This window comes from Gracilinanus agilis, chromosome 4 (genome assembly GCF_016433145.1).
Source record: "Gracilinanus agilis isolate LMUSP501 chromosome 4, AgileGrace, whole genome shotgun sequence".
NCBI lineage: Eukaryota > Metazoa > Chordata > Mammalia > Didelphimorphia > Didelphidae > Gracilinanus > Gracilinanus agilis.
This window is the reverse complement of record NC_058133.1, coordinates 34,696,439-34,713,663: the sequence shown is the minus strand read 5'-3', so window position 1 is coordinate 34,713,663 and position 17,225 is coordinate 34,696,439. Positions and strand designations below refer to the sequence as shown.

Sequence of the window (17,225 nt, the reverse complement as noted above, 5' to 3'; positions counted from 1 at the left end):
GAGTTTGGAATGTCAGCAGCATCCAGGTAGAAATGTCTCATGGAAAGTCTATGACAGGGACTTGCTGGGGATCCGGAGAGTCAAGGACTAGAGAGCTGGGTCTCTGAGCTCTCTTCAGGGAAATGGTGTGGAGAGGAAGGGCCCAGGACAGGGCCCAGAGGGAGCCAGGACATAAAAATCTAGGGAGGAGAAGGCCATCTGCTCTGTCAGAGCCTTCAGAGAGGGCAGGAAGGTTGAGGATGGAGAAAGTGCGTTGGATTTGGCAATGACGAGATGCTGGTAACTTTGGAGAGAGCCCCTTCTGCCCAGTGAGATTAGAAGCCAGCCTGCAAAGGGTTGGCCAGTGTGTAAGAGGTGAGGAAGTGGAAAACAGTGGGTGTTACCAGCTAGTTTGAGGCAAGGATTCCAAAGAGAAAGGCAGAGCTGCTTAAGAAGATGGTGCCTGAACTTGGGATTTGGTTCTCTGGGCCACAGCTTAAAATATGGGAACGACAGACTCCTGGCCAGGGAAGGAGTGTATTAAAAAGGACTGAATAGAAAGTATTTGTTAGGAGTCTTGCAAATTTAATTAAAAGATTTCTACTGGAAAAAAGAAGGGGAAGAGAGAAAACTGCCCATGTCCCTCCACCTAGCCACAAAGCACAGAGAGCAGCTACAGCCTAGGAAGCGCAGAGATACCCAGAAGTCCAAGAAAGAAGTCAGCGGCCTCCAGTGTTTGTACAGAGGCCCAAAGTAGAACAAACAGGAGTCTTGGTGGGATGAGCTCTGTAAATGGGAATCGTGTACTTTGGGAACAGGAAACAGGATGGGTTTTATATGGGGGCGAGGACCATGAAGGAGCAATGTACACAGAGGGGAGGCAGGCCAGGCCCCGGAGAGAAGCAAATTGTCATCAGAGTACACTAAATACCACCAGGACAGAAGGAGGAAATACATGAGAGTCTGTCAGTCATTAAGCAAACATTCGTTAAGTGCCAGTTGTGTGCCGGGCACGGTCCTAAGCCCTGAGGATACAAAGACAGTCCGTGCAACAGAAGGGCCCACAGTCTAATGGGGAGGTGGGGGCATGACATGCAGGCAATGAAGGACAAACCAGCTCTAGGCACAGTGGACTGGAGAGGATCAGAAGGAAGACGCTGGTGGTGAGGCAGAACGGGAAAGGCTTCCTGTAGTAGTTGGGGTTTGAGCCAGGACGGAGGAAAGCCAGCAGACCGATGAGGAGGAAGAACATTCCAGGCCTGGGGGTAGCCAACAAGGATGGAGAAGCAGTGAGAAGGCCTGTGTCACCAGATCACAAAGTGCCTGGTGGGGAGTAAAGAGCCAGAAGACTGGAAAGCAAGGAGGGGACTGAGTTAGGGAGGATTTTGAGAACGAACAGAGGAGTGCTGGGAGCCTGTGGGGTGTGAGCCAGGGGTGGGATGTGATCTGCACTTTTAGGAGATCTCTGGGACGTGAGGGAGGATGGATTGGAGAGGAGAGAGACTCGAGGCAGGCAGACCCACCAACAGGACATTGCAGTAGTCCAAGCATGGGCTGATGAGGGCAGGCCCCAGTGTGGTGGCAGCGTCCGAGGAGAGAAGGGGGCATTTTGAGAGACGGCCTTGGCCATAGATTGGACATGAGGTGGGGTGGGGTAAAGGAGTGAGGAGCTGAGGATGGCCCCTGGGGGCTGAGCCTGGGGGATGGAAGGATGATGCCTTCGACAGAGATGGAGAAGTTTGAAGGAAGAAGGAGTTTGGAGAGAAAGAGAATGAGTTCTTTTTGGAATGTGCTGAGTTCAGATGTCTGCACGACATCCAGTTTGAGAGGTCTAAATGTTGTAGACATGAAACTGGAGGTCAAGTTCAGTAGATCTAAGAATTATCAGCACAAAGTTAATCACTGAGGCCATGGCAGCTGAAGGGTCTAGAAGGAGAAGGGCAGAAGGTGTTGGGAAACAGATCCCCTCAGGCCAGGACCATGACAGAGTAGAGATGGAGGATCTCAGTTTTGCAGATAAGTCTCTTCTCAACCTAAAGCGGAACATTGAACTTCTCACCTTGCCTTCTGGATCTGCTCCTCAGCCACAAGAAAGAAGGTCTAGCTGAGGCTTAAAATGATCAGAATTATTAGTGTATTTTTTTTTACTCTTCTCAGAATTTGTGGGAAAGCAGCAGAAGAAATCCAGGGCTCATCTGAATGGTCCTGGGATTGGGGGAGAGCAGATTCCAAAGGACTGGGTCAGAGGAAGGAGAGGTGGTACTCCCTGGACTACTTGGCCAGGGTTTGGGGGTGAAATTCTTATTTTTATTTTTTTTTGTGCTTTGAAAACTTTTATTTAATTAATTAATTTGGGATATTTTCCCATGGTTCCATGATTCATGTTCTTTCCCTCCCCTCCTCCCACCCCTTCCCATAGCCAACACACAATTCCACTGGGTTTTACATGTGTCATTGATTAAGACCTATTTCCATATTATTGATATTTATGTTAGGGTGATCCCTTAGAGTCTACATCTTGGGGGTGAAATTCTGAAGACACAAAGAGAAACAATTCTGACAATATGTAGAGAGCCCCAAGTGATGCACAAGGAGCCTCGAGCTCCTACGGGCAAGGGCAGACAGGCGAGAAGCGAAGCCAGGCTAACCGGAAGGTGCAATGGGCATCCTGGCAGCCACAGTGGTCCTAATAACAGTAAGAACAGGACTACTAACTCACATTTGGCTGATGCACGAAGGCTGGCAGCATGGTGGCCCTCTCAGTGCCTGCCAACTCTAGAGGAGGCAGCAGCTCACTTTGGCACCCCCCCAGGCTCACAAGATCTTGGGTAGATCTTCTAGGCCTTCAGGTAGGGAGGGTGAGTGCCTCCATCCTCAGCTCTGGTCAGAACACATCTGGAGCTTGTGCTCATTTCTGAGTGGCATGACTTAGGAAGGACACTGAGAAGCTGGCAAGGGAAGGTCCAGAAGAGGGAACCCACAATGAGGAAGACCTTGGGTCCATGTCATAGGAGGGTAGGCTGACGGAGGTGGGCATGTTTAGTTTGGAGAAGGGAAGACTCAGGATTGTGAGAGCTGCCTTCCAGTGTGTGAAGGACTGTCCTGGAGATGTAGGACTAGACTGGTCCTGCATGCCACCCCCACAGGGTAGAACTAGGGGCAATACATGGGGACAATTCTCAAGGGGACAATTTAGGTTTAATATCAGGAAAATGAGCCTGGGGGATGGACCAGGATAGGGATGCTGTAGTCACATCTGCTTGGGAAGGATGAGGTGCCCCTGATGGCAGCAATCCTCTTGTGCTCCCTAGGCTTTCCCAGCCCAGCCTCCAAGCTTCTCACCCACCAGTTCCTTATTCCTTCTTCACAGGATGGGAAATGTGTTGCTGCATGGCTGACTTGTCCTGCTGAAAGGCTCAGGCCTGAAGCCTGGGCCTCCTCCATCCCTGCAGGGGAGGCAGAAATGAGGGGGGTTGCTCCAGCGGGTGTGGTCCTGACCCAAGCCTGCCCCCTACCCCTGGGAGTTCCCGCTCCCAGACAGGCAGTCTACATGTATGTAGGGGGGCTGGGAGGTGGTGGTGGAGTAGGGGGAACGGGACTTTCGTGTCTGGTAAACAGCTACTCAGCAATCAGGAATCCCTTCTGAAGGGCCCCAGGTCTAGGCTTGGCCTCCCTAGTTCAGTGTCTGGGTCTCAGGAGCCTGGAAGTTGCCTTGAGGGGCATCTGCAGCCTGAGACCACAGAGGCGAGGCAAGTATGGGGCTGGGGGAGCTCAAGGGGTCTGAAATCTGCTTTGGGACTGCACTTGGGGAGCCCAGGGTGAGAGAGCGAGTCCTCGTCTGGAAAGCCTACTCACAGGTTTTTATTCATCTGTTGGACTGAGGTGTCCTAGCCTTTGAGGCCAGGCTTGCAAAAATCTGTGTAAGGCTATTTTAGGACCACCAGCAGTTCCTGCCTCCCTGTTCCCTAGGGAAGTGGATAGGCCTACAGAAAGCACCCTCCCAAAGCCTTCAGAAACAGAAGGGAAGAGCCACAAATCCCAGGGAGGAAAGTGCCCTGGATTGAGGGCATCAGCCCCTGACCTGAGACGGCTCACCTCCAAACCATCCTCTGAACTGTGGGCCATCTGCCTCCCACTGGAAATGATGGAAGCTGTCATCATCTTTGGGTGACTGCCTCTTCTCCCTCGGGTTGGCTAGGATCCCCCTCCTTCCACTTGGCAGCTCTGCATATTCCCCCCCCCCCCCTCCAGCTCCCTCCTATCTCCAGGCAGCACTCCCATCACTTTGCCTGGGCCTAATGTGAGACAATCTCCAGCCTTTGCACTGGTCTACACTCTCTCCTTTGGACACTCTCCAACCAGGGAAGTTCCTAAAATGTAGTGCTCACAACTGCATGTGAGCCTCCACCTGTGTCCTGATCAGGGCAGAATTTACCAGGCGCCCCCCGGCCATCACCCCCACCCACCCACCCAGCCTTGTCCCAAACACTTGGTTCTTCTCAGTCCAGCCTCAGACAGCTGAGCTGTAGGGGTGGGATTGACTCCAATTGAGTCTTTAGTCCACTGACCCCACCCCCCGCCCAGCTTCTTTTCAAAGCTGTGCTTTGCCCGTCTTGTGCTTGGGAAACAGGATTTTGGGGCCTGGATGTCACCATTTCTCCCTTCTTAAATTTGTCTTCTTAGATCAGATCAGCAGTGAGCCCAATGGAGGTATCTCTCTTTGGAGCCTGCTCTTTCCTTCCCGACCTGCATGCTTCATCTCCATCTCTAAATAAGGCCCTTTGTTGGTTCTTCCACCTTGTGAAGGATAAAGGGATCAGAGGCAAACCAAGGCTTTCCTAGGTGTTTCCCACTCTTGATGGTCATATTCAATCCATCTCCCATCTCCATGCCTTTGCCCTGCTTGGAATGCCCTTCTTTACCACTGCCTCCAAAGCTCAACTTCAGTGCCAGTCCATGAGCCAACTCCTGGTCCCCCCACCTTTAATGCTCTCATTCCCTCAACATTACTTTGAATTGACTTTAAATACACATTGCAAACTCCCCGAGGTAAGGAGCTATTTTGTGGTTATTTTTATAATAATGACAATAACACTAGCCACAACAATAACAGCTATGTGCCACCAGACACTCTGCTAAGTGCATTTATAATTGTTATCTCATATGATCCTTACAACAACCCTGGGAGATAAGTGCTATCATCATCCCCATTTTACAGTTAAAGAAACTAAGGCAGCCAGACGTGAAATGACTTGCCCAGGGTCACACAGCCAGGAAGTTACTAAGGCTGGAATTGAACTCAAGTCTTCCTGTCTCCAGGCTCCACCCAGTCTGCCACCTCCTTACTTATCTCCAATGATGAGCACAGTATGTAGTCCATGGCATGGTGTTAATAATAACTTAATAAAGGCATCTTGAATTGAGCTGAACTGCTTTTGTCAGAGAGAGATTCATCTCATGTCTGAATGATGAATGTCACCCCCAGGCGCTTGGATCTGTTTCCCAGACTCCTCGTCTTTGTCTTCTTTGTGCCCCATGGTCTCGTCTTCTCTGGTGACAGTATGGATTCTTCTGACCACACTGCCTCTTCGGAGCTTCCTCTGCCCCCTCTCCTCCCACTGGGGTGCCTGCATTTTCTGACACGACTATATCTTCCCAACAGACAATACTCCTTTGTCCCACCCCTTCTTCCCCTATCCTGTTTCTTTTGAATAAGGTATGTGATTCCAGAGCCCTATTCAAGTCAGGAATCTCATCCCACCAAGTCTCCATGGTGTTTGGAAGATCAAGTTTGCCTTCTGGCCTTCGACTCTCCAGTTCATTCTACTCCGTGCCTTTGCGTACAGACATCTGAGGCCTGGGCTTTAGTGTGGCTTCTTTCTGAAATGTGTGGCTGTCTACACCCGTGCGGCGACTCACCTTCCTATGATATAGCTGGTCTCTTGTGTCTAGCGCAGTGGAGGGGTGCTGGCCATGTCTCCATCCCCTTCTTTTTCAGGGGGGAATCTTTCTTTTTAGATTTGCAAGACTGAGCGGATACCTTCTTATCAGTTCTTCTTAGCTATACTCCATCCCTGGCCAGGAGCCTGTCATGCTTGAATTTTAAGCTGTGATGCTAAAGTCCCAGCGCAGTTATGAATGGTTCTTGTAAGTGAAAGAGTGAAGTCCAGAGGCTGGATGTGCTTAGCAGGGCTTCTGGGAGGTCATGTGGGTTCAGAAATTCCTATAGAACTTCCAGATAGAAATATCTAGAAGGGAAATGAGAATTTGGGCCTGGAACTCAGGAGAGAAATGATCCTTAAACCAATGGGGGATGAGGAAACTAGGTAGACAGTGGATAGAGAGCCAGCCCCGCAGTTGGGAGGTCCTAGGTTCAAATCAGATAGTTCCTAGCCATGTGACCCTGGGTAAGTCTTTTAACCTCATTGCCTATCCTTTGCCTTTCTTCTGTCTTGAAACTGATAGTAAGACAGAAGGTAAGAATTTTTTTTTAACCCCTATGGGAGATGATGGAACCATTGAGAGGGAGGGAGAAAAGGGACCCAGGCCAGAGTACTTGGGCAGGCATCCACAATTAGGGAGTGCAGCATGACTGATGACACAGCAAGGGAACAGTCAGAGAGGGAGGATGAAAACCAGAAGAACCGTGTCCTGAAAGCCAAGGGAAAAAAGAGGTTCAGGGAGGAAGAGATGATCCGAGAGCTGAAAGTGACAGAGGTCAAGGGGATGAAGGCTGAGGACAGACTCTCAGACTTGAGGCTCAGAAATGGCTGATAACCTCTGAGAGGCAGTCAGGCCACAAATATCTATTAAGTGCTTCCTATATCCTAAGCCCTGGGACTATGAAGAAAGGCAAAGACAGAGGCTCTGCCCTTATTGGTTTCCCACTCTAATAAGGGAGACAACTGTATAAGCAGGTAAGATCTACACAGAGGAGATGAAGGAGACCTGAGAGTCCAAGGTGAGCTGGGGGTTAGGGATTGAACTGAGCCTTGGAGGAAGCCAGGAATGGGGGCTCAGCCAGTATAGAAAAGAAGGGGCCAGGGAAGAAGGCCTCCAAAAGCCAGAGGACTTTGTATTTGAACTCAAAGGCCAGAGGGAACTGCAGGGGGCTGTTGAGTTGGGGGACAATATGGTCAGGCACGAATTTCAGGAAACTTACTTTGGCGGCTGAGGTTAGATTGGAGAGGGGAGAAACTTGAGGCAGGGGGACCAGTTAGAAGGTCATCACAGTAATCCCAATGTAAGGTGACAGGGCCAAAACTGGGCCGGAGCCATGAGAATGGAGATAAAAGGGGATGTGTGATCCATGTGGTGATTGGGCCAATGGGCAGGGAGAGGGAGAGAGACAGACAGGCAGGCAGGCAGACAGACCAACAGACAGTGAGAGGGATTTTTCCCATCCTTCGGAAGATAGGTCAGAAGGGGCCAAGAAGTGATTGAGGGGAGACAGAGTAGAAACAGCTTTTTCTAGGAGTTTGGCTGAGAAAGGGAGGAGAGTAGCTCAAAGGGATGACAGTCATCGAAGGTTGTGTTGTTTTAAGGAAAGGGTAGACCTGCATATGTTTGGAGATAGGAAGGGGGGTGGGCAGGAAGGAACCAGGAGAATGAAGATGGGAGAGGCAAACTCCTAGAAGAGAAAGGATGGGAGGGAATTAAGGTGATAGGCAGAGGGACTGGCCTTGGCCTCTTCACTGGGGAGGATGTTGAGGGGTCTGGGATGGAGAATAGAGAAGATCAGGGAACTCCACCAAATGGCCTCAGCCTTCCATAAAGCCAGGGAGGTCCTCTGATGAGAGGGAATGAGGAGCAGCTATAGAATCTGGGACAGAAAGCTTTGAGGGTGTTAGGAGAGTCAGTCAGGGAAGAACTCCCCCACCCCAGCTGCTGGTGCCCTCCCTCCCAAACCCCTGGTACTGAAGTACTTTGTTCACTTTCTCTTTATGCTGTGTCTATTTTTGCAGACTGACATCTGCTTAGAATGGGAGCTCCTGGCACTTGTATCGCTTAGGCCATGCACACAGTAGGCATATAATAAGTACGCTGGATTGATTGTGCTTTAGTTGGGGGTATTCAGCAGATCCCAGTAGGAAGTGAGAAGTCAGGATGGTGGGACCAACCCAGAGCTGAGGTTTGACCAGGCATGAGAGCGAGAGGGCAAAGGGAAGGGGGTCAAGCATGGTGGGAAGCTCCGAGCTCCTCCACCATGAGGTCAGGGGCCCACTGACAAGGGAAAGCGATCCCCCTCCAACGGCCGAGAAGGAGCTCGGAGCCAGCTCCTCAAAGGGTGGCCAGCCCATCGCCCCTTGGGACCGCTCTCGTGGTTCAGGACGAAGGGCTCTGAGAGTCATAGAGTCGCCCCAAAGACTCAATAGGAGGGAGACAGCAAGCTTTAGGGGGAGATGGAAGAACGTTGAGTTCTGGGTGATGACTGGAACTCTTCCAGGTGCTGGGGGAGGAACGGTATAATGGAACTGGTGATTGACCTGGGAATCGGGGTCTGAGGCCCTGTTGGAGGATATATTAAAGTCCCAAAGTTTGAGGGGCTGATTGAGGGCAGGGGGCAGGGGCTGGAATTCCTCGGGGTCAGGAGACGTCTGGTATCTTGGCAGGATGATGGAGATGAATGGAGCAAACCTCTGAGGAGAGAGGCTGCTGAGTTATGGCAGCAGAGGCTATGAGAAGCTGGCGTTTGGCCTCCTCCTCTTCCTCTGGGCCCAGAGTGCCTTTGAGGGTGGCGGGGAGCCTAGTTTCCATTCATGCTAGAGAATGGACCCTTCGTAAAAGAGGACTGAGGTAAAGAGAAGAGTGTTAATAGAATGTGGGATCCAGCAAAGGAACTCCAGAAGGAACGGTCAGAGGGTTGGAATGAGAACCCAGACAAAGGTGTCTCCTGGAGGCTAGGAGAGGAGAGGGTACCTGGGAGAAGGTGCCCAGCGGCGTTGATTGTTGCCTGGAGAACTGGAAGGAAAGGGGAAGGGGAGGGGCAGTTTTCAGAAGAAGAAGAAAAGGCTTTTTAGTTTGACCAGAGTCATGTCCAGCCTTGGTCAGCTAGGGGCAGGGGCATGCATGGAAGCCAGATTGGTGGGAGCTTGTGATGGGGTGGGAGAGAAGACAGCCATCTTGTATTCTTCTCAATACTTGGCAGCAAATAGTAGAGACAAAGGTGGCCTCCTCAGGTCAGAAGGTATGGCAGTTAGGTGGCTTGAGAGCCAGGCCTAGAGATAGGAGGACTTGGGTTCAAATTCGACTGAGGCATTTCCCAGCTATATGACCCTGAGCATCGCCCAATTGCCCAACCCTTCCTGCTCTTCTGCCTTGGAGCCCAAACACATTCTTGATTCTAAGACAGAAGGTAAGGGTCTGAAGAGGGTGGCCTGGTGCGGGAAAGAACGCTAACTGGCCCTCCCAACAGGCAGACTTCCCTTGGGACAATGAGAACCCCAGCCTGAGCACAGTGCGTGGCATACAGTAGGGACTTAGTGTTTGCTGAATCAAATTGCTGAACTTCATCTGCCAACTTGGTTCCCTTGCCGTGGGTACCTTCGCCCGAGGCACTGATAAAACTATTGAACAGAACAGAGCAGAGGAAAGATCCCTGTGACACCACTAGAGAACCCTTCCAGGTGGCCAACCTGTTCTCTGTCCTTTCACCTGACTCACAATGGCCCTGTGACCCAGGCCACAGAGCCAGGAAGGGTCTGAGACTAGATTTGAACTCAGGTCTTCCTGACTCCACGCCTAGTGTTGTAGCCAGGGTTTAACTGCCTTTTACTGTAAACTACTCTTCCCCACATTTCACAAATGAGGGCTCTGAGGTCCTGGGAGCCAGTGAAACGACAAGGCCAGGACTTGAACCCCTGTTTGGGCCTCACCCACAAGAAGCAGTGGCCAGCCTGGCCCAGGTGTGGTTCTGCTGGACCCTACAGCAGTCACTGTGAGCCTGTGAAGTGATGGATGGGCAAGTGGGCAGCTGCTAGAGAGTTGGCTCTTCCTTCCTCCCCATGTCAGCTCCCTGAGAGCAGGGCTGCTTCCTCTTCTGGCTCTGTTGGCCTTTTAGAGCAGTGGTTCCCAAACATTTTTGGCTTACCAACCCCTTTTCAGAAAAAATATTACTTAGCCCCTGGAAATTAATTTTAAAAAATTTTAATAGCAATTAATAGGAAAGATAAATGTACCTGTGCCATCACCGTTCCCCCTGGATCGCTACAGCACCCACCAGGGAGTGGTGGCGCCCACTTTGGGAATCACTGTTTTAGATCGTTCTTAAGGAGGATGCCAGACAGGCCTGTGGTTTGGCAGCCGCTGGTGCCATCATTTTCCATCATTCTGGGATCTTCCCCCTCTGAAATCAGCTTCCTGCTTGCCCTTGGTGGGCTCCAGCTACACTTCCATCTCCGGGCCGTGGTCTCCATTCCTTGGTTGGCCCTACTCCATGGGGTTCCCCTTTCCCCACCCATAATCCCGATTTGTCTTTCTCTGTTCCCCACAACTTCCAGCTGCAGGCTGAGGAAAGCCTGGCCCAGAGATGTCAAGGAAGAGGGCCAGACCCGGACAAGCTCAGGTGCCAGCTAGTGCAGCGTCCTCATTTTATAGAGGATGCGCGTGACCTCAAAGGGGGAAAGGATCAAAGGGCTGCATCAAGGCAGTCGCTGAGCCGAGGCAAGCAAAGCACAGAGAGCTGAGGGAGTCCCACCTAATCGCCTGTCTTCGTTTTTCCAGTTTCCTTATAGGAAAGAATGATTGAGCCAGAGCAAGGAAGCAGACAAGATAGAGAGAGCAAGACAATGGCCACCCACCCTCAAGGCAGCCGCAGTGTGAGCTAGCATGGAGGAGGCAAAGGGTGGCTGTGAGCAGAGCAGGGGCAGGAGCCCCACAGGAGACAGGGGCAGGCGAGGAGAGCCCAAAGGGAGGCGGGAGTGGGGCAAGCGCACCAGCGAGAACTGTAGCAGCCACCCAGGAGGAAGCAGGGAAGGGGCAAAGGCTGGGCCCAGAGACCAGGAGGGCGACCCCGAGTGGCACTGCCACAGAGCCTGCTTTTCCAACTTAGCTGGACCTCCTTTAGCCACAGCCCTATTTCATCCCTTGTCACACCCTGGCCCCAACCCAAGAACACTCCTACACAGCCTGGGCACGCCACTGACTCACCCGCAGTCATGCCCTGTGCCCTCCCCGCTCATCCCTCGACCCAGCATGTCCTCGTCCCTTTCCTGTTCACGGCTCTGCCCCTTCCCATCCTCTGCCCTCCTTCACGCCCAGCCTGTCCTTTCCCATCCCTCCAGCCCATCCCGGGCACTCCTGTGACTCTGCCCCGTCTCTGTTCTCCTAACATTCCCCTTCCCAGTCCCCGCCATCCACAGCGCCACCCCACTTTGGTCTCCTGTGCTTTGGGTTGGGTGCCCTCCTGTCACCCCGTCCTCCTCCTCTCCCCATTCATGCTCCCCCTCCTGGTTTGCGCCCACCACAGCTCCAGCCACACATCTCGGATCTCATCAGCAGCTCGTGCTGACGTCTCCCTCCTCTGTGTTCCAGAGCGCTTCGGATGGCTTCTGGAAGTCCGTTGCCACTCGAGTGCCCAAGGAGCCCCCCGAGATAAGAATCCTGAACCCCTACTTCATCCAGGAGGCTGCCTTCAGTTTCATCGGACTCCCCTTCAACCATGGCCTCATGGGCCGGGGGGTAAGAAGCCTGGCTGGGCCAGGACAGCTTAGTGATGGGAGGGTGCCCGTCCCCAGAGAGACCCCCAGAGAGACCCCCAGAGAGACCCCCAGAGAGACGCACCTCACCAGCCTCGCATCTCTAGCGGAGGCCCTCCCCGTGTGCTTGGGGTCTGGCGGACATTAAAGGCAGGTGGCTGGGCATGTGGCCCGATGGGCGGAGGCCAGGAAGAGCTTTGTCTGCAGGGACAGGACGGATGGGATTTCCCTAGAAACCCTTCCTGTGCTCGGGGGGAGCGTGGGGCTGCCTAGGCAAGGCAGAGGGTCCCGGGCAGGGAGCCGGCAGCTCAGATGGCCGCCTGGGGGCCACACCGGCCGGCTCGCTCACGGAGCTCTGGCTGTGGTCTTAGCCCGCAGACAAGGGGGCCCAGCAAGGACGAGCGGCCAAGGGCAGACCCAGGAGGGTCCGAGGTGTTGGCGGCTGCCTCAGAGCGCACGCGCTTGGCCTGTGGAAGGTGGCGCTGGAGCTGCATCTCCAAGGCCGCTTGAGGATGGCGGTGAGGAAGGAGAACGTGTCAGGCATTGGGGAGAGTCATGGACAGGCTCAGAGAAAGGGCTGGGGACTGAGCGCTCCTTAAGCACCTACTGTGTGCCACACACTGTGCTGAGTATCTCATTGGAGCCTCATAACAACCACATGAAGGAGGGGCTGGTATTATCCCCATTTTACAGTAGAGGAAACTGAGGCAATGGTTGAATGACTTGCCCAGGGTCACAGAGCTAGTGAGTGGCTGAGGTCAGATTTGAACTCAGGTCTTCCTGACTCCAAATCCTGCGCTCTACCCACTTGCCTTCTTGTGGTTGTCAGACAGGCAAAGCAGATCTCGGAGCTGGTCCAAATGGACTCTGGAGTATTGGTCAAGCCGACCTGCGTGCAGCTGAAGTGCTTTGCATTTGAGAAGCAGAGCCTGCCTGGCCCCCAGGCATCTGTGCCTGGGCCCGAGCCGCAGAAGTGGTGGGAGCCTCAGTCCTGGGTGGGCACAGAGCGAGCGGCTGCTCTGCCTTAGAGAGGGGAGAGTCAAGCCAGGTCTGACGTGTGTCCTTGGAGCAGGGCTGGGGAACAAAGGGGTGAGACGGGTGGAAGAGTGGAGAGAGACAGACAGACAGACAGACAGAGGAAGAGATGGAGAGAGAGACAGACAGACAGAGGAAGAGAGAGACAGAGAGACAGAGAGAGAGAAAGAGAGAGAGAGAGAGAGAGAGAGAGAGAGAGAGAGGAGAAAGGAGAGAGAGAGAGACACACACACACACACAGACACACAGACACGGACAGCCTGACAGACAGAAAGACAGGGAGGGGAGAGGGAGCCCTCCCAGAGCGGGCCGTGTGACCTGGCCACGCTTCCTCTCAGTCCTGAGCCGCTCAGCCCCAGGAAGGCGCCTGTTGAGGGTGTTTCTTTGGGAAGTCCCCAGGCTGGCCTGCCCCGGAGGCGAGCTAGGCCCAGAAGCCTGCAGGGACTCGGCTGGCCTGGATGAGGAGGAGCTTTCAGGGAAGCCTGGGCCATAAGCGTGCCGCACACACTTATTAAAATGCACACGTATGTGCAGACACCAAACGGACCCGCGTGGAGCCGAGCACAGACAGGGGCGCACACAGGCCTCTGCGTCCTCCAGGGCTGGCCCGGAGCCTTTGGGCCTCCCTGGGGGCCATCCGGTGCTGCCCCTCCCCTTCTCAGCGGCTCTTCCCTCCCCAGAACATCCCGACTCTGGGCACGGTGGCCGTGACCATGGCCTTGCACAGCTGCGACCAGGTGGCGGTGGCCGGCTTCGGCTACGACATGAGCTCGCCCAACGCCCCGCTTCACTACTACGAGTCTGTTCGCATGGCGGCCATCAAGGAGGTAAGAACCGGCCGCTTGTCTCAGTCTCGGGACTGGGAAGGAGGCTCCCCCCCGCCTCCCCCCGGAGCCGGGCCAGCCAACGTAGCCAACCTTCGGGTGGCCCAAAGCCGGGAGGGAGGGTGCTGGGTCCGAGGCCCCAAAGGGCTCTGCGGGCTGCCTCTGAGAAAACAAGATCTCGTTGGCATTAATATGGAGACTCAGCGGCCCGCGAGAAAAGGAGCCGAGGGGGAGGGCTATGAGGGGGGGGGCCGTGATGGGCGGCCAGAAGAGCCCAGAGGGAGGAGCGGCCCCACTCAGGGGTCTCAGGCTGGGGGAGTACCAGGCTGGGGAAGGGCCGGCGTCCAGGCCCAGGGAGGCCCGGCTAAAGCAAGGAGAGGGGACATGCCCAGGGCCCAGCGAGCTCGGGAGGGAGGGAGGGAGGGAGCTTCCTGTCCCTGGAGGGGTGGAGCAGAAGCTGGATGCCCCCTCATCGGGCATATTGTGGCTCCTCAGCCAAATGCCGGTTGGGCCCGGCAGCCTGGAGGCCTCCCGGAGCTCAGAGTTTCTGGGCTTCGCTGTGAGCCAGTCCGGGCCTGGCCCAAGCCTGCGCCCTCTGGGGCCTCTCCAGGCAGCATCCTTGATTCTCCTGCCTGAGGCCGGCTGTGAGCCTGGGACCCTCCCCCATTTCTGAAACACAGGCCGGGGTTCTCTCCTGCGTGCTGGGCCTGTTCTGAACGAGTTGGTTCTTCTGTTTTTCCTGGTACAGAGGAGACTCGGGGCTCCTCTTCCTTTGTGGGGGTAACCCTGTGGTGCCAGGGGGTGTCACAGTGTCCTCAGAACTTGGGGGGCCCCCTTAGCTGCCACCCTTCCGTCTCAGGGGGAGGCAGCTGCAGCTGGACCCAGTCTGGGCTCCATTCTTTGAGGCTCCTCCCGTGGCCAGGATGGGCCTTACCTTCCTGCCTCATAGGGAGGCTGCCAGGGGCCTGGTCTGCAGCTGCTAACTGGGGTTCAGAGGCTGAGGACCCGGGAAATTGGATGGGCCGGGGCTAGGTGACCTGCTCGTACCCAGGGAGAGGCGAGGGCAGGACCAGAGATGGTGTACATGGGGGTGATGGGAGGGCCTTGAGGGCCAAATGGAGGAGTTTGACTTTCATTTTAACAAGTATGGCGGGCTTCCATGTGAGGTAATGATCTCCCCATCCATAAGGTCTTCAGGCTCACTTCTGAAGGATGCTGCTTCAGGGAGGGGTTGGAGTGAACTCCCTGTGAGGTTCTTGGGTGTTCTTGGATGAGGAGGTGACTGAGCAGGGTGGCCACAGGGTCTTCCTGGAAAGCAGTGCCTGGCACATCAGCGAGCCCTCGGCCGGGCCTGGAGACCTGCCAGCAGGAGCCCTGGGGCCTACTGGCCAGCCCCCGTGTCCCATCCTGGTCTCCTCGCCCCAAGCTGCCCCAGTCGCTGGAGGGACGGGCAGCAAGTCCTCCCCGCAGCCCCTGCCCGAGGCCTGGAGTGCCCCGACTCCAGATGCCTTCCCTCGCTGGCCTCTCCTTCGGGACAAGAGACCGTCTCTGTTCAGGAGGGGGCCCCCCACAGGCCAGGCGCCTAGGGTGGCCGCAGCTCCCCGGGCCTCCTGCCCCAGACACCCCGGCAGCAGCGTCCTGGGCCCGGGCCCTCACCCGCCCTGCGCTGATGCAGCACCTTCATCCCCCAAGAAAAGCAGCTGGTCTAGACATGTTTTTATCACCTCAGAAATGAGAAAAATTCAGCCCAGCAGACGTCGCCACTGCCACACCCACTCCCTGCCCCTGGGCAGTGCCCGCTTCTCTCTGGGCATGGCCGTGACCCCCCAGGGCTGGAAAGAGGGGAGGCCCTCTATGGCCAAAGGCTGTGCCCAGGGCCCCAGCTCCCCAGCTTCCAGGAAGCGCCCCAAATCCCCCCCAGCCCCAGCCCGCTGCTTCCCCGGCCCAGGCACACAGCCCGGCACCGCCAGCCTCCCGATGCCCATTCGAGGGTCCACACCAAGCCCAGCTTCTGGGCTTGGGAGGCCGGGTGGAAGCCAGAGAGAGGAGGGCAGAGGGTGGCGTCGGCCCCCATGGGGGTGCAGAGCCCGAGCCGCAGTAAGGGGCAGGCGGGGATCGGGGCCTTCCCCAGTCCGGCCTGCCAGGACATGGGGCTGACTGCGCTTCTCCTCACTTCCAGTCCTGGACACACAACATCCAGCGGGAGAAGGAGTTCCTTCGGAAGCTGGTGAAGGCCCACGTCATCACGGATCTCACCAGTGGCATCTGAAGGCCGCGGGACGTGGCACTGGAAGCCCCCCCGGATGCCAGGCCCGGCCTGGGAGAGCAGAACCGCCTTCCCGCCCCGTCATTGAACCCCTGGACGGATGGGGAGCTTCTGGGTGCCGAGTGCCAAGGGTCGTGCAGGGGCAGGAGCGGCCCCCGGGCCAGCCTCCATCTGCCCAGACTCTCCAGGCAGGGCCTCCTGCCAGACGCTTGCCCCAGACGGGGCCTTTCCCGGGGCTGAGGAGCCCTGCCTGGAACTAAGGAACCTGCCTGGGCCTGGGGGGCTCTGCCTGCCCCGAGAGACCTGCCTGAGGCCGAGGGGGCCCTGACTGGCTGGCTAGCAGGGTCTGGCCTTCAGGGCCTCTGGGAGAGTCTCTTCCCGCAGTGTTTGCTGTATTCTATTTTATTTTGTGGATGCAGAGTTGGGGGTGGGAGAGGGAGGAGGGGGATAATTTATTTTTTAAATAAGGCTGAAGACATGAAGTCTGGTCAATGTTTGGCAAAGAGAGGATCGCAGGGAACGTCTGGGCTGCCCCCCTCGGGTGGGGGTGCACAGGGAACAGCAGAAAGGGGTCTGAGGAGTTGTGGGGGGAGTCTGCCCCTCCCAGCCCTGCCCCCGGCAGAAAGGGAGGCTTGGAGCCAGCCAGGGAAGGGGAGGGGGGAAGCCCTCCTCTCTCCCACCCCTCATTCTCTACCCACCCTGAGCCCTTGGAGCCTCGTGAGGCTCAGAGAAGAGGCCGAGCACTCAGCCGAAGCCACGGCCGCTGGGGCCCAGGCCCGTTCTTCATCCCCCAGGACCTCGAGGACCCGGAGTCCGAGGGGATAGAGGTGGTCTCCCAAGGCCCTGGGCTGCTGCTGCTGCTGGCGGCCCGGCCAGGATGAGCAGGAGCCTGTGGGGCCTGTGCTAGCCCTTCTCCGGGGGCCGAGGAGCAATAAAGCTACAGCAGTCTGGCCTGGGTTTCTTCCTCACCTTCTCCCCTGGCAGGTCTCGGGGCCCCCCAGCCTGGTGCCCCCAGCTGCCTACCCCGGCCATACCTGGGCCCCAGGCCCAGCGTCCCACCCCCCGCTCTGACGGGCACTTGGCCTGCACAAGGCCAGGCTGTCCTGGAAGCTGGGACCTTTACCGGAACGCAAGACCACGTCTGGCTTTTCCAGAGAACTTCAAGCCAGAAGTGGGCCACAGCCCCAGCTCTAAGCTCGGTCTGGCCCGGCCTCAGGAGGTCTCTCCAGAAATTGGAGGCTGCCATGGCCACCCTGAGAGCCTGCCGCCAAAGCTGTTACCTTGCCCGGGCTCTGCCCTGGAAGAGAAAACAGCCATGGCCTCTCCTACCGGGAATTCCCAAAGCAGGGGCTGCCTAGCGGGATGGGGGGGGTGTTCCCCCCTCCCTCTGGCTCTGGGTGGGGCAGAGCCCCCCATCCCTCTGAA

At 56.0% G+C, this 17,225-nt stretch overlaps 1 protein-coding gene across 2 annotated transcripts in view; it reads left to right on the top strand.

Moving 5' to 3' along the window:
- ST3GAL3 (ST3 beta-galactoside alpha-2,3-sialyltransferase 3) overlaps positions 1–16,750 on the top strand; it is a 139,408-nt gene extending 122,658 nt beyond the window's left edge. For both annotated transcript variants that reach the window (XM_044674205.1, XM_044674204.1), the window contains 3 exons: positions 11,512–11,658; positions 13,391–13,537; positions 15,714–16,750. In XM_044674205.1, the coding sequence (XP_044530140.1) occupies positions 11,512–11,658; positions 13,391–13,537; positions 15,714–15,803 (384 nt within the window). In that variant the 3' untranslated portion in view covers positions 15,804–16,750. The remainder of the gene's footprint in view (positions 1–11,511; positions 11,659–13,390; positions 13,538–15,713) is intronic.
- The last annotated feature ends 475 nt before the right edge of the window (positions 16,751–17,225 follow it).